Source organism: Labrus bergylta, chromosome 4 (assembly GCF_963930695.1).
Source record: "Labrus bergylta chromosome 4, fLabBer1.1, whole genome shotgun sequence".
NCBI classification, from domain to species: domain Eukaryota; kingdom Metazoa; phylum Chordata; class Actinopteri; order Labriformes; family Labridae; genus Labrus; species Labrus bergylta.
Genome location: NC_089198.1, coordinates 20782429 through 20799716, shown reverse-complemented (window position 1 = coordinate 20799716; position 17288 = coordinate 20782429). Strand labels below are relative to the sequence as shown.

Sequence of the window (17288 nt, the reverse complement as noted above, 5' to 3'; positions counted from 1 at the left end):
AGTAATTTCTTGTACTTTATGACCACACATTTGTTTTTATTACCATCTTATTATATATCAGGATAAATATGACAAACATTTTTATGATGCAAATGTATACCCAAGAGCACTCCATAAGTCCATGGTGAACTTGTTGTGATCCTCCATCTCCCTGCCTTGTATGAGAAGCTCCTCCGCCTCTGTAGACAGCTGGTCTTCTTCCACTGACGCAGTTGTACCACCACTCCTCAGATCCCATCTCTGCCTCACCAGCGTCTCCCACAGCTGCAAGCCAATGCTCACAGCAGAAAGGAGGGACTGTCTAAGAAACAAGAGAGGATGTAAGAGGTCAGTCATGCATCAGGCACATTAGACTATGCTGTTTTATTATACTCGCTTTCTGCCTTACATCCGGCACCTGTGCCCAAGTTAGGTCCAGTGGAGGTTTGGCGTTTCCGCCACAGTACTCACACTTCACCAGGTATTCTGTCAGAGGCTCAGACTACACACAAAAAAAGTTAAATTGCACTGATCCGAAACATAAAGCCATGTTGCTGCAGATGGAAAAACAAATCAGTTGACAGAAATGTAATGTCAGTACCACTGGGAGACCGGTTGTCAACTTTATCCTGCTGTCATCAGACTCCCGATTGTACCTCAGAACTCCTGCTGATCTAATGCCAAAGGTGAGCAGGTCACTGATAGACTGTGGACACACTTCTGGTATCATCTGAGAAAGAAACAGGCAAATGAACAGAGATTATGGTAAATGTGCTACTTATTGAGTAAAAACATGATTGAAAGGACAATATATGAGATTTAATCTGTTTTACATGGTCATCCAGGCTAGAAGACTTCTCACTGAGATCATGCTCTGATGTAAATACAGATTCATCTAATGGCAAAATCAAAGTTAGTAAAGATAGGAAATTAAAGATTTCCCTTTGCAGTTTACTTTAAGAAAATAATTATTGCAGTTGGAGTGGACTCACAGGAATACATTGAACTCATATTTATTTGTGTCCCTCTGACAGGGGATGAATCATTGCTTTTTGTCACAGGAACGAAGCATTCATTGCTTGACTTAAGTCCTTTAAATAAAGAATGTATATGAAGAATATAGCTCAAACATATGAAAAACCATCAGAGACTCTAAATTAGAATATCTCTGTTACACCTACTTGTACTTGCAAAAACTAGCAGAATCAGAAGTATATTTTCTTAAAAATACATTAATTTACACACTGAAGACAAGAAATAGATTCTTAAGATGTGTTTTTTAAGATTATTCATTTGATGAAATGAATTGCAATGGGGAAAAACATTAAACTAGAGGGGGCCATTTTTGTATAAATTACATTATTAAAGTAAGAGCTGGACCTACTGCAACTTTAATCACATGCACAACGCTGCTGCAATTTACAAAAGCCTCACCAACAAGTGAAACTGCATTAATGTTGTCAAAGACCAGCGTTACTGTCTGTAAAGCTTTGCTGTATTTAGGCTAAAAGACTTACCCTTGTCCGGAATATCACATGAAAGAGTGTTTTATGAACAGACCCAAGATGGGGCTGTTGGCGGAAGAAAATACAAACACGTGATTCTGCTAGTTAGGAGTATTGGCTAAACATCTTTGATTAAGTTTTATTTACTAAAACAGAAAAATGTTTAGAAATGTTGTTCAACTATACGATGATTGTCACTGCAGGTAGCCGATTGTTTGACCAATTTGATTGGCATTTGAAACGTTATATCCAAAGAGTCCCATCTTAAACAATTGCATTTCATCTAAAGAAATATAAAGTAGCATAGGCCTAATTTTTTATTGGATTTAGCTTCAACCTAGAAATAGATATACAATGTGCAAATATTGTTTAGCTACGCTTACGGTTCATGAGTTATTAGCCCAAACATATAAAACAAGTAGGCCAAGTTAAGTTATTAGTCCCACTGTAGGCCTAAGTTTAAAGACAAAAATAGCAAATATAACATGCTTGTGGGAGGTCTTTTGAACTCTAACACTTAATAAATTAACACCAGGTAATGCACTCACCTCCATGTGTCACATTTTGCCTCTGTTGTCAATTACCATGGAGATAAAATAGCGCACTAGAACAGTGTATGACGTCATATTCATAGTCCTAGTATGGTCATGGAACTAATAACGGACAAAAGCCCACTGTCGAAGTGACCAGAATAAATTAGTCTATTACATTGAGTCTTTAGGCTAGTAAGGTCTTTTTATCTGCTCTCGAAATAACATTTGTTATGAATTGGCCTATAGGGTTTGATTGATTGATTGATATCATAATTGAAAACAATTTTTTAGATTAGGCTATTTTAAAATGAACCTGGCATTCCTTTAGAAGACTATATGCAAATGTCTGTCTATTACTATTTCTATAGGCTATAGCCTATGTGAATCCAGTGATGTTTGGTGATAGGCTACATTGGAATATTTTTTGTTTTGTTAATTTGTGAATTTGACAAGAATCTATAAAGCGACTCTGATGTCCATGGATTTTAGACAAGAGGAAAAAGATCTTACATTAGCCTATAGGCTAGTAGGCCAGTTGTACCACCATATGTAGTTGTCATGAACCTTTTTTTTTCTTCTTTTTCTTTCAAAATGTCCATCTACTGAAAAGTCCTCTCAAAGAGCTGCACTACACAGGTGGAACCGATTCAGCATAACTAAAAAGCAATCAATCTTGCCCGCCCTGCTTCTTCTGATTGGTTGTTGCAGAACCTGCTAACACTAATTGTTGCACTTCAAATAGCTGCAGCAAAGAGTTGATCTCCAGTTCTTACCATTTCCAGGAGTCACAACAGAATGATGCGAAAAGGAAAACGGAGACGTGGCGCTGTTTACTTGGCTGCAGCTGTTATTTTTACATGTTATTTGGCGCAGACCATTGACTGTTACCGATTGAAGAAAACAGAAAGAAAAGGACGAAACGACCTTCATGCAGCCAAAACAGCAGCTGTCCAGGAGGGAAGAATTATTTTCGGGAGAGGCCTTGAGAAAGGGTCCGGCCTGGAGTCTCAGGTCATAGATGGAACCAAGAAGACCTTCTCAAATGTTTCTGCTGAAGATGAAGCTGCTTATCAAGCGGACTCTCCAGGTAAAAATATATATTTGTTAAGTCTTTTAGGATATTAAATTGTCCGATTCTTTTTATGGTGACTCATGGAAAAATCACATGGTTGTGTAATTAGTCCAATCAGGTTGGCCTAAAGCACATACACAAGATTCCGATGACGGAGACTCATCATGGAAGCTTTTGACATCCTCCCTGCAGTGTGGTGCGGACCAAATGAAGTTCAGAGCAGTGGGACAAGGTGCTTCACAGTTTACAATGGACCAAGGTAACTTAAATAGGATTTCGGTACTGCTGTGCTCTCATTATAAAGTGTAGCCTATATCTTGATTGCAGTCTGACTGAGAATTTGTCCAACTAGGATACTCATATCCGACGCCTCTGTCCCAAATCCCACCAACCTGTAACTACACAATGCAAAGGAACCCTTTTGCACTTGTAATGTTGGTCCCCTACGATGGCTGCAACATGGTTCAAGAGGTAATTTATTTTTTCCTGAAATGCAAAATGTTGTGTGTATGGTGGGAAAATATAACTCTAAAAGCAGCTGTTTTCATATTTAATATGTTCTAGAAAGCATTAACAACCTGATTGGGGTCTGTATAGCCAGCTGTTGAACTCTGATTATGAATTGGTAAATGGTTATTTTTGCGAGTTTTAGTTTGTGAAGCTTGATCGTAATTCTGTTAATCTAATTCCAGTCCTCGTGTAACCCAGTGGTTTGCTAAAAATATTGACTTTTTCTTTTTCTCCTCTTAAGGATGGGTATTATATGCTCCTCCTGCGCTGGCGAGGACTTCCAGTCGCCCTCTTGTGTCCATTTTACCCTCTGCCAGTCACCGGAACTCCATCCCCAATGTTTCCTTGTCCTACTACTAAAACTAAGCCGACTAATGCTGAACCGACTAGGACTGAGCCGACTAAAACTAAGCCGACTAAAACTAAACCGACTAAGCCGACTAAAACTAAACCGACTAAGCCGACTAAAACTAAGCCGACTAAAACTAAGCCGACTAAAACTAAACCGACTAAGCCGACTTCAACTAAGCCGACTAAAACTAAGCCGACTAAAACTAAACCGACTAAGCCGACTAAAACTAAACCGACTAAGCCGACTAAAACTAAGCCGACTTTGACTAAACCGACTAAGCCGACTTTGACTAAGCCGACTTTAACTAAACCGACTAAAACTAAACCGACTAAGCCGACTAAGCCGACTAAAACTAAACCGACTTTAACTAAGCCGACTAAAACTAAGCCGACTAAGCCGACTTTGACTAAACCGACTAAAACTAAGCCGACTTTAACTAAACCGACTAAAACTAAGCCGACTAAAACTAAACCGACTAAAACTAAGCCGACTAAAACTAAGCCGACTTTAACTAAGCCGACTAGAACTAAGCCGACTAGCACTAAGCCGACTAAAACTAAGCCGACTAAAACTAAACCGACTAAAACTAAACCGACTTTAACTAAGCCGAGTAAAACTAAACCGACTAGAACTAAGCCGACTAAAACTAAGCCGACTTTAACTAAACCGACTAAAACTAAGCCGACTAAGCCGACTTTAACTAAGCCGACTAAAACTAAACCGACTAAGCCGACTAAAACTAAACCGACTAAAACTAAGCCGACTTTAACTAAACCGACTAAAACTAAGCCGACTTTAACTAAACCGACTAAAACTAAACCGACTAAAACTAAGCCGACTAAAACTAAGCCGACTTTAACTAAACCAACTAAAACTAAGCCGACTAAAACTAAACCGACTAAAACGAAGCCGACTAAGCCGACTAAGCCGACTTTAACTAAACCGACTAAAACTAAGCCGACTAAAACTAAGCCGACTAAAACTAAGCCGACTAAGCCGACTTTAACTAAACCGACTAAAACTAAGCCGACTAAAACTAAGCCGACTAAAACTAAGCCGACTAAGCCGACTTTAACTAAACCGACTAAAACTAAGCCGACTTTAACTAAACCGACTAAAACTAAGCCGACTTTAACTAAACCGACTAAAACTAAACCGACTAAAACTAAGCCGACTAAAACTAAGCCGACTTTAACTAAACCAACTAAAACTAAGCCGACTAAAACTAAACCGACTAAAACTAAGCCGACTAAGCCGACTTTAACTAAGCCGACTAAAACTAAGCCGACTAAAACTAAGCCGACTTTAACTAAACCGACTAAAACTAAGCCGACTAAAACTAAGCCGACTTTAACTAAACCGACTAAAACTAAGCCGACTAAAACTAAGCCGACTTTAACTAAACCGACTAAAACTAAGCCGACTTTAACTAAACCGACTAAAACTAAGCCGACTAAGCCGACTTTAACTAAACCGACTAAAACTAAGCCGACTAAAACTAAGCCGACTAAAACTAAACCGACTAAGCCGACTTTAACTAAACCGACTAAAACTAAGCCGACTAAAACTAAGCCGACTAAAACTAAACCGACTAAAACTAAGCCGACTAAAACTAAGCCGACTAAAACTAAACCGACTAAAACTAAGCCGACTTTAACTAAACCGACTAAAACTAAGCCGACTAAAACTAAACCGACTAAAACTAAGCCGACTTTAACTAAGCCGACTAAAACTAAGCCGACTAAAACTAAGCCAACTTTAACTAAACCGACTAAAACTAAGCCGACTAAAACTAAGCCGACTAAAACTAAACCGACTAAAACGAAGCCGACTAAGCCGACTAAGCCGACTTTAACTAAACCGACTAAAACTAAGCCGACTAAAACTAAGCCGACTAAAACTAAGCCGACTAAGCCGACTTTAACTAAACCGACTAAAACTAAGCCGACTAAAACTAAGCCGACTAAAACTAAGCCGACTAAGCCGACTTTAACTAAACCGACTAAAACTAAGCCGACTTTAACTAAACCGACTAAAACTAAGCCGACTTTAACTAAACCGACTAAAACTAAACCGACTAAAACTAAGCCGACTAAAACTAAGCCGACTTTAACTAAACCAACTAAAACTAAGCCGACTAAAACTAAACCGACTAAAACTAAGCCGACTAAGCCGACTTTAACTAAGCCGACTAAAACTAAGCCGACTAAAACTAAGCCGACTTTAACTAAACCGACTAAAACTAAGCCGACTAAAACTAAGCCGACTTTAACTAAACCGACTAAAACTAAGCCGACTAAAACTAAGCCGACTTTAACTAAACCGACTAAAACTAAGCCGACTTTAACTAAACCGACTAAAACTAAGCCGACTAAGCCGACTTTAACTAAACCGACTAAAACTAAGCCGACTAAAACTAAGCCGACTAAAACTAAACCGACTAAGCCGACTTTAACTAAACCGACTAAAACTAAGCCGACTAAAACTAAGCCGACTAAAACTAAACCGACTAAAACTAAGCCGACTAAAACTAAGCCGACTAAAACTAAACCGACTAAGCCGACTAAAACTAAGCCGACTAAGCCGACTAAAACTAAGCCGACTAAAACTAAACCAACTAAGCCGACTAAAACTAAGCCGACTAAGCCGACTAAACCGACTAAAACTAAGCCGACTAAAACTAAGCCGACTAAAACTAAACCGACTAAAACTAAACCGACTAAGCCGACTAAAACTAAGCCGACTAAAACTAAGCCGACTAAAACTAAGCCGACTAAGCCGACTTTAACTAAACCGACTAAAACTAAGCCGACTTTAACTAAACCGACTAAAACTAAGCCGACTTTAACTAAGCCGACTAAAACTAAGCCGACTAAGCCGACTTTAACTAAACCGACTAAAACTAAGCCGACTAAGCCGACTTTAACTAAACCGACTAAAACTAAGCCGACTAAAACTAAGCCGACTTTAACTAAACCGACTAAAACTAAACCGACTAAAACTAAGCCGACTAAAACTAAGCCGACTAAAACTAAGCCGACTAAAACTAAACCGACTAAAACTAAGCCGACTAAAACTAAGCCGACTTTAACTAAACCGACTAAAACTAAGCCGACTAAAACTAAGCCGACTTTAACTAAGCCGACTAAAACTAAGCCGACTAAGCCGACTTTAACTAAACCGACTAAAACTAAGCCGACTAAAACTAAGCCGACTAAAACTAAGCCGACTAAGCCGACTTTAACTAAACCGACTAAAACTAAGCCGACTAAAACTAAGCCGACTTTAACTAAACCGACTAAAACTAAGTCGACTAAAACTAAGCCGACTAAGCCGACTTTAACTAAACCGACTAAAACTAAACCGACTAGAACTAAGCCGACTTTAACTAAACCGACTATAACTAAACCGACTAAAACTAAGCCGACTAAAACTAAGCCGACTAAACCGACTAAAACTAAACCGACTAGAACTAAGCCGACTTTAACTAAACCGACTAAAACTAAGCCGACTAAAACTAAACCGACTAAGCCGACTTTAACTAAACCGACTAAAACTAAGCCGACTAAAACTAAACCGACTAAACCGACTAAGCCGACTAAAACTAAGCCGACTTTAACTAAGCCGACTAAAACTAAGCCGACTTTAACTAAGCCGACTAAAACTAAGCCGACTAAAACTAAACCGACTAAAACTAAGCCGACTTTGACTAAGCCGACTAAAACTAAACCGACTAAGCCGACTTTAACTAAACCGACTAAAACTAAACCGACTAAGCCCACTTTAACTAAACCGACTAAAACTAAGCCGACTAAAACTAAGCCGAGTAAGCCGACTTTAACTAAACCGACTAAAACTAAGCCGACTAAAACTAAGCCGACTAAGCCGACTTTAACTAAGCCGACTAAAACTAAGCCCACTTTAACTAAACCGACTAAAACTAAGCCGACTTTAACGAAGCCGACTAAAACTAAGCCGACTAAGCCGACTTTAACTAAGCCGACTAAAACTAAACCGACTAAGCCGACTTTAACTAAGCCGACTAAAACTAAACCGACTAAGCCGACTAAAACTAAACCGACTAAAACTAGGCCGACTAAAACTAAGCCGACTAAAACTAAGCCGACTTTAACTAAGCCGACTAAAACTAAGCCGACTTTAACTAAACCGACTAAAACTAAGCCGACTAAAACTAAACCGACTAAGCCGACTTTAACTAAACCGACTAAAACTAAGCCGACTAAAACTAAGCCGACTAAGCCGACTTTAACTAAGCCGACTAAAACTAAGCCCACTTTAACTAAACCGACTAAAACTAAGCCGACTTTGACTAAGCCGACTAAGACTAAGCCGACTAAAACTAAACCGACTAAGCCGACTAAAACTAAGCCGACTTTAACTAAGCCGACTAAAACTAAGCCGACTTTAACTAAGCCGACTAAAACTAAGCCGACTTTAACTAAGCCGACTAAAACTAAACCGACTAAGCCGACTAAAACTAAACCGACTAAAACTAAGCCGACTAAAACTAAGCCGACTTTAACTAAGCCGACTAAAACTAAACCGACTAAGCCGACTAAAACTAAGCCGACTAAAACTAAGCCGACTAAAACTAAGCCGACTAAGCCAACTTTAACTAAGCCGACTAAAACTAAACCGACTAAGCCGACTAAAACTAAGCCGACTTTAACTAAGCCGACTAAAACTAAACCGACTAAAACTAAGCCGACTTTGACTAAACCGACTAAAACTAAGCCAACTTTGACTAAGCCGACTTTAACTAAGCCGACTAAAACTAAACCGACTAAGCCGACTAAAACTAAACCGACTAAGCCGACCTTAACTAAACCGACTAGAACTAAGCCGACCTTAACTAAGCCGACTAGGACCAAGCCGACTAGGACCAAGCCGACTTTAACTAAACCGACTAGAACCAAGCCGACTAGGACCAAGCCGACCTTAACTAAACCGACTAGGACCAAGCCGACTAGGACCAAGCCGACTAGGACCAAGCCGACCTTAACTAAACCGACTAGAACCAAGCCGACTAAAACTAAACCGCCCCAAGTTAAACATCCTGCACAACACTTTCAACAATATATACCTTACATTTATCCTCCTTACCATACCTATACACCACCTGAGCCATTAACTACTACGAAGCCGCCTATTATCACACACTGTACAACAGAGCCGCCTATTATCACACACTCTAGAACGGCGCGGCCTACTATCACACACTCTACAACGGAGCCCCCTTCACCATTTACATTGCCTTGACCATTTTCATCCGCATGCCACTGTTCCTCAGTTTCCGTACATGACATATCCACCTCCCTATCCCCTACTGTACCCCCCTCCTCAAGTGTAACATGTGAAGTGTTCTAATAAATGGTTTGACAAACAAGTGATACCGTCTCATCTGTTTATTTGACCTGTAACTGCCAATGAGAGTATGTACTTTATATTCTTTTGAAACCCTAAAAGGGCTATCTAAGACTTCAACATGTAAAGTCTACATGGTGGCACCTTGGCTCAACAAATTCATTTTGTAAAATACTTTGAATAGTTGTGTGAACAAACTCTAAAGGATATTGAGTTGTATTGCACATGAGCTGTCATTGATGTGGGATTGAACATATCCAGAAAGTTAGGGGGCTTACTTTTTCAGAGCTTGTGTGTTTGTCTAAAGGTGCTTTAGCTGAACACATCACCCTCTGTGGTGCTTTGTATGTCCTTAAACTAATTGCTACCTTCATCAGCAGGTCTTAAAACTATCTGATCTTCTCTCTCACTATGTCATTTTGTGATCTCTTATTACAAACGATAACACATCTTTCCTGCTTTATGTCCTTTAGGAAAAAGTTTTCAGGATGAAGGAGAAAATTACATGAGTGGAAAAAGTTACTGAGAATTATTGGAATATATTTCCATGTTGTTTGTATATACTGCTGTTCCTCTTGACTTGCAATTTTTCTACTCCACAGATTTTAATACAGAAACACTGGATTGTGTATCAATTGCCTATTTTGGTAATCAAGTCCAAAATGTATATAAATTTACTGTACTTGTTTGAAAGTATGTGGATTTTGATTTAAGTCCTAATGTATATTCCACCTAGGAAATAAATATTAAATGGAGTTGTGTTACTCCTATTGCATGTTTCAAACAACTGTTATTTTAGCTATGGCCAAACAAATTCTGCAGGCTAATGTTCAAGGTTATTAAATTAACAAATACTATTGAAATAGGGAAAAGATTTTCCTCAACATAAGCTAAAATAAAAACAAGGCTTTACATAAAAACAAACTAAAACTGCATTGTGTGTTAACAAAACTAAAATAAGATAAAATAGAAAATGTCCCTATTATTCTTAGTTTTCATTATTTCTTGAAATTGTTTTTGTCTCTGAAAACATTTTATTTCCCTTGATTTTTTTGTACTCCTATTTTAGCCTTGTATTTGTGTAGTGTTTCCTGTGTAAAGCACACTGAGTTGCTTCTGAAGTGTGTGATATAAATTAAGTTGCCTTGCCTTTGGCACAAACATACTGAGTGACACATGCTTTATGGTTTATACCAGGAACAGCCATTTTTGTTTTGGATGAGCTTATGCAGGAGTTGCATCATGAAGTTTATTTGCACAAAATAGTATGTTTACTTTGTCTCGACTCTTATTTAGTAAAAAAAAACTAATACAAACTAAACTAAGGATTTTTACAAAGTAAACATTTAACTAAACTAATTCAGACTATACTGAAAAAGTCAAAACAAAAGTAAAAGAAATGAAAAAATCCAAAACTATTATAACCTTGCTCATGTTGGGTCCATATGCACCATTCTTGTGTTTCTGTTCATAATTTATGATGGCAATGAAATTAAAGGGTAGCAAGGCCGGGCACTAAAAAAACAATGTGCAGTAATCATTCCTGCTTGTAATGCTACACATAAAGTAGAACCAAGAATAACAAAAAAAGGATACAAAACATTTATCTAAAAATGCTGGATGGGGGCTTAACTCCAAATTTAAGACTTTAGGGCCAAACATCACTGAAAAACTGAATTATTCCCCAACCTAACTGCAAAATGACCAACAAAACAAACACAGCTGTGAAGTATTGACCTGAGATGTCTAATTACACATCAAAGGATTCTAATCAACACACCTTCTAAATGTTGCAATTCTTGTTTACCTTTTTTATGTAGCAATTAAGAATTAGGTTGTATTTAAGTGTAATTTTGGTACGAGGTAATTTAATTTATTGAATTAGTATTTTACTTTTGGTAAACTGATATAATAATAATAACTTTATTTAGATAGTACAACAGAGGATTAGGGCCACGTTAATTTTTTTGTTTGTTTTTTAATTTCGAGATTAAAGTTGTAAATTTACGAGAATAATCTCGTAAATTACCGAGTTCGAGACCAGCCTGCGCAAAATTATTTAAGTAGATAGTAGTTCCTCTACAGACAACTTCCTCCAAGTCAGTGTGGTTCGTTCTTCGGAAAAGCCACAGTTTCTTGCAGTATCTTTTCAGGGTGCTGATATTTTATGACAATGTGAAGACGCTGATGTGCCAAAAGCATGTGTAGTTTCATATCTGTGTAAGTAAAGCCCCAACACAACTATTTGTGTTATCGGTCAGCCTTGTTAAAGTGTCTCATGTGCAGAGCCAGTTTGTGTCCTGTTCATCATTTTACAGATAAACAAGGTCTTGCAAGTTCAAATGAAAACTTCTCTTGAACTAACTGTTTTTACCGACTAAACAAAAAAGTAGCCTATTTCCTTATTAGCGAAACCTTTAGGATAAGATGCTCCATGTTTGTCATTTGAGAACAGGATGCTGCTGCTCTTCTGATATAGACTAAAATAACGACTTTATTCTTTTATTCTTATTCTTTTAGACTTTAAGAGTTCTACTTTCATCATTTTCGCGCAGGCTGGTCTCGACTCGTTAATTTCGGGATTAAAATCGTAAATTTACGAGAATAAACTCATAAATTTACGACTTTAATCTCGTAAATTTTCGATTTTCATCTCGAAATGTTTCTTTTTTTTAAACGTGGCCCTAATCCTCTGTCGTAAGATAGCACCTTTTAAAAACACAGGTTTACAAAGTGCTTTGACAAACAGCAAAAACAACAAAGCAAACTAAACCAGACACAGAAGAACATAAACAACAGCAATAACATAACAAATACAAAATACTAAAAATAATTCAATACAATTCAACAGAAAATAACCCATATTGCAAAATACCCAACAGACATATATAACCCAACCATCACAAGAACCCAACAACACGAGCTGAGACCATAAGGACCAAAGATTTAAAGATGTAAGACACTAAAAGAGCTAAAAGCAAATAAAAAGATGACAGCAATAAGAAGGTAAGAGCAGTAAAAGAAATAGAAACAAGTGAATAAATTATCAAAAATAAAAATAATAGTAATAGAAACAAAAAGTAGCCTATACATATAAAATATAAATAGTCAAAGTAAGAAAGATATAAAATTACTAAGTTAAAACATAAGAGGAGTTAAGATAAGAGCATCAACAAAGAGCATGAATAAAAGGACAGTAAGAAGTAACAAAAGATAAAAATAGTAAAACCAGTAAGAAAAGACATTAAGAAGACGACATCACATAAAAGCAAGTCTGTAAAAGTAAGTTTTAAGAAAAGATTTAAGAGAATTGAGGGAATCTGCGAGTCTTATCTCCTCAGGGAGGTCGTTCTAAAGTCGAGGGGCCCTTGCGGAAATGGCCCGGTCACCTTTAGTTTTAAGTCTCGACTTTGGAACGACGAGGAGGCCCCTACCTGAGGATCTAAGACTGCGGGCTGGCTCTGCGGGATATTACATTAATCACATGCTGTGCATGTTATTATTTATGTTTTCTTACATTGTTTAATGATTGTCATGTTTTATAGGCCTACTGTTTAGTTTTCCCCGATGGATTTAAGGAAAGCTTCGAATAAACCTGTAGTAATTACTTTAGTAATTTACTTTAATTGACGATCGGCAGATAGATCGAAGAGCTGCACCGGGTATGTCGGAGCCTGCAGAGCTGTCGGTAAGGACTCGTACATTTACGAGTTTATTCTCGTAATATAAACTATTCATCAAATATACTCGTAAATTTAGGAGAATAATCTCGGAAATTTACGAAAATAAACTCATTATTTTAGTCTAAAGCTAGACTATCAGAAGAGCAGCAGCCACCTGTACAAAAATGAGGAATGTGGAGCATCTTATGAAGTTATACTTTAGTAGTCTATAGGTTTCACAAATAAGGAAATAGGCCTACTTCATCTTTTGGCACATCAGCATCACATTGTCATAAATAGGCTATTAGGACCCTGAAAAGATACTGTTAGAAACTGTGGCTTTTCCGAAAGAACCACACTGACCTGGAGGAAATTGTCTCTTTTGTGGCAGAGGAAATGACTTTCAGTGGACGTCTACAAGGCTATTGTTGGTTACACCTGCGTGCCATCCAGATGGGGTTTGTGATTTCTCAGGAGACTATTAGATTGATAATCAAAATTTTGGATCCGGAAGGAGTTGAGCTCTAACGAGCTCGGCGTCTCCGACATCGGCAGTACAACAACAGAGGTCCCAACACCCTGTGGCATATGGATTATTATGATACACTAAAGCCGTATGGAATAGGAATTAATGGCTGCTTTGACAGATTTAGTCGTCACATAATGTGGATGGAGGCATATGTAACATAGTTAATAAAGTCTGGATTAAATCCAGTTGAATTGCACAACAATGACACTTGCTGTCAGAAATAAGCAACTGCAGCTCAGCGCCAGAGTAGAAATCGCAAGGTATTATGGGTAATCCCTTAACAGCAACGAAGGATTTACCGAAGGTAACTGTTAATGCCTCAGAGAAATTACATTTAAAGTGTCGTTAATGCACATACAAGTAAAGATGGCTATATCTGGTTAATTGTGATAAGTTTCAACAGTTCTTTGCTAATTTTAATAGTTTGTGATGTGATGCAAATTTAAAAAAACTGCACTATTTTTATACTGTTGTTAAAAATAGCCAAAGTAACAGTCCAGATAATTTGTTTTATATTTTTCTGTATATGTCTATGCTGTTTAAAGTAAGAATGACAGAAATACTTTGTATTTTATTATTTATTTACATTCTGCCAGTATGCCTCAGTTTAATTATCCACTATACGATCACAGTATGTTGCCATGTCCTGTAAAGATTATAGATATATTTATCTATTTTATACAGTAAATCCCTTAACAGCAACAAAGGATTTACCAAAGGCAGGTGTATGTGCTGTAATGTCAAAGATTCATCTTTCTACTCCGTTTGTCTTATTACAATGCAGATGTAATAAATGGCTGTTACAACCCACATGAGCTGCTCCAGAGACTGATTCACTGAAGACGGCCTACTATTACATAGGTCACACATACACTACAGTGATCCCAAGATAATTGCCGACTACTTCATAAACACAATTTCTTGCATTGAAGGCTGTCCACAGGTTGCGTGCTGACCCAAGTACAGAAAACAGTTATGTCAGGGAAATGCAGCTGTTCCTGCGCAGAAATCATGTGGACCATTACCCAGGGGAAGGAAGCTTCATTTACGGATGCAAATTCAAATTCAAAAAAAACTTTATTTGTCCCCGGGGGGCAATTCAAAGGCACACAGAGCAGTAAATTAACAACAGTGCAAGTAAACAAAACATTTTAACCTAAAGGTCATTCAGTGATTTGGCGGGGCTTTTCTTAGGGATGGGGATAACTGTGGAGTGTTTCCACAGCTGGACGACTGTGCTGCTGTCCATAGAGCTCTGAAACAGGGTCTGAAACACGCCCCCTAGCTGCTCGGCACAGTGATTCAGGATGCGGCCACTGATGTTGTCTGGACCAGGTGAGCTGCTCTCCCTTGTCCCCCTGAGGGCCCTCACCACATCCTCTCTGCTGAAGGTGAGTGCAGAGTCACTGGGCTTGAGCATGGACACTGTTCCTTCCAGCTGTGTCGTGTTGTCCTTCTCAAATCTGGTGTAGAATGAGTTGAGATTGTTGGGGAGAGAAGTAGAGCTGCTGCCAGCATCCTCGATGGTTTTGATGTTGGTATCAGCAGTGTTCACAGCAGCCATGTTTTTGAGGCCCTGCCAAGCTGTGCGGAGGTTCCCCTGTGTGAATTTTTCCTCCACTTTGTTCTTGTACTTGACGTTGGCAGTTTTTATGGCGTGCTTGACTTCTCTGTTTACCTCCTTTTTCTCCATTTCGGAGCCGGTGAAGAAGACCCTTTTTATCTTGTTGAGGACCTCCTTGAGCTCTTTGGTGATCCAAGGTTTATTGTTGGGGTAGATTGTGATTGTTTTGGAGGGGATGATGTTGTCCACACAGAAGGAGATGTACGATGAAACAGTGTCCACATGCTCATTAATGTTGTTGGAGGGGGTCAAGAGGTTATCCCAGTCAGTGGATTCAAAGCATCCTTGTAGTGTAAGAATGCTTTCGTTGGTCCACTGCTTGATGTTCTTAACCCTCTTTATTACAGGAGTACATGCTGGAGCAAGCAGGACGGCATGGTGGTCAGCAATGGTTGAAATCGCCCAAGATGAATTTGGGAGAGTCCGGTGATATGAGTTCCAGTTTATTTAATAAGTTCGTGATGTGTTCAGTGGCTGTGGATGCGTTAGCTCTGGGGTGGATGTAAACCAGGATGAGAAAAAGCTGTGGAAATTCTCTGGGGAGATCGAAAGGGCGAAGGGAGACAGTCAGAAGCTCAATGTCCGAGGTGCAGTTTCTCCCTCACGACGATCGTCGAGCACCAGCGTGTATTTACATAAAGACACACGCCGCCGCCGTGTTGTTTCCCAGTGAGCTCACTGTCTCGATCAAGTCTTAAAGGGGGGGGGGGAGCCATCAACGTGCAGCGTGTTATCATCGTCGTTCTTATTTAACCACGTCTCAGTAAAAGCAAGAACAGAGGCAGTCCTGTACTCATGCATGTGGTTAATGTTGGCCTGTAACTCGTCCGTTTTATTGCGGAGGGAGCGTACATTAGCCAGGATGATAGATGGAAGCGGCCGTTGTTTACATGTCTCCCATTTGAGCCTGGCTCTGATTCCTCCCTTTCTCTTTCCCCTCCTGGTTACCTTGTTATTTTTTGTGAGCGGAGTTGTCTTGGCTGACTGAGTTATCCCGGAGAATTTTTTCGGGAAGCATGTCTGTGTTGATGGCATGATGAGTTTTAAATCCGAGCTGCAGCAGAATGTCTCTCGAGTATTGGTTCGCGACCCGCCAGGAACGTTGTTTCTGCTCGCAGTCACAAACTGACCCAGAGGAGCCAAATGTGCAGAAATGTCCAAAAAAGAATTCGGGTATCCATGCCAATGGTAAATAATCCCGGGGGATGAAAAAAGAAAGAAAGACAGAAGAAGACTGCCGTGTGCTGTAGTCCGTTTGTCGCGGTGTTCGCGGTTGTAAACAAAGAGCAGGGCTGCGAGAGGACGAGCGTGGGAAAAAAGAAAGTCCGCTTCGTCTGTGTAGTAGCGGTTAAAAGTTATAAAACACACTCTTCCTGTGTGTCCTCGGGAAAAAAACATGGAAAACAATATATCTAAAGAAGAAATAAACAGTAGAAAAACGTAATAAATGCTAAATAAACGCTAAATAACTGCTCTGTGAGCCGGCCGGTCTTCCGCACGAGCAGCGACCCGGAACCGCAATGTACAGTACAGCGAATTAGCGGATAGAGTCTTGGTGGGGGGTCTTGCGTAGACAAAGGGCACAGTTTTGGATTGAGATCAAGGGGCAACCTCCGGTCTCGAAAAATGAAGCCTATGCGGAAGTACAAAAAACTGCAGTTCCTCGAGGTTCCGCTTGAGGCTGGCTGCAGAAGCGCCGGAAGTGCCATAAAACCACAGCCAAAAAAAGCCTGTTTTTACCACAGGAATCAACATGTTTACAGCCTGGTTCAAAAAACGAGATATATCTGAGAAGTTGACGGCCCCTTCTCCTCACACTGTGGGGGGGGGGGGGGGGGGGGGGGGGAATTTTTTTATAACTCATTGGATTTTATTCTATTAAGGAAAACGGCTATGCCCATATTTGGTTGTGTCAGATTTGATTGACAGCTCTGCGCGCTGCATCTGTCTGTCAGGTCAGCAGGTCAGGAGGCTAACAGCTTGATCCGTCTGATTTCTCCTCTTTCTTACTTCGTTTGGAGAGTTTGTTTAACACATATCTGACAACATACATGGCTTGCTGTGCGGTTAACAGACCATCCAACAAGTTGATGCTTCAGTTTTTTTCGGTAAGTGATATAGTAGTGTTATATTTACT

At 39.3% G+C, this 17288-nt stretch overlaps 1 protein-coding gene across 1 annotated transcript; it reads left to right on the top strand.

Annotated features, from left to right (window-relative positions):
- The first annotated feature begins 2788 nt into the window (after nt 1-2788).
- Nucleotides 2789-9362, top strand: LOC136179063 (mucin-2-like). The gene is made up of 4 exons (XM_065954036.1): nt 2789-3104; nt 3199-3348; nt 3442-3560; nt 3841-9362. Exons 1-4 carry the CDS (start codon nt 2813-2815, stop codon nt 9229-9231), a joined length of 5952 nt encoding a protein of 1983 aa, XP_065810108.1. The 5' UTR covers nt 2789-2812; the 3' UTR covers nt 9232-9362.
- The last annotated feature ends 7926 nt before the right edge of the window (nt 9363-17288 follow it).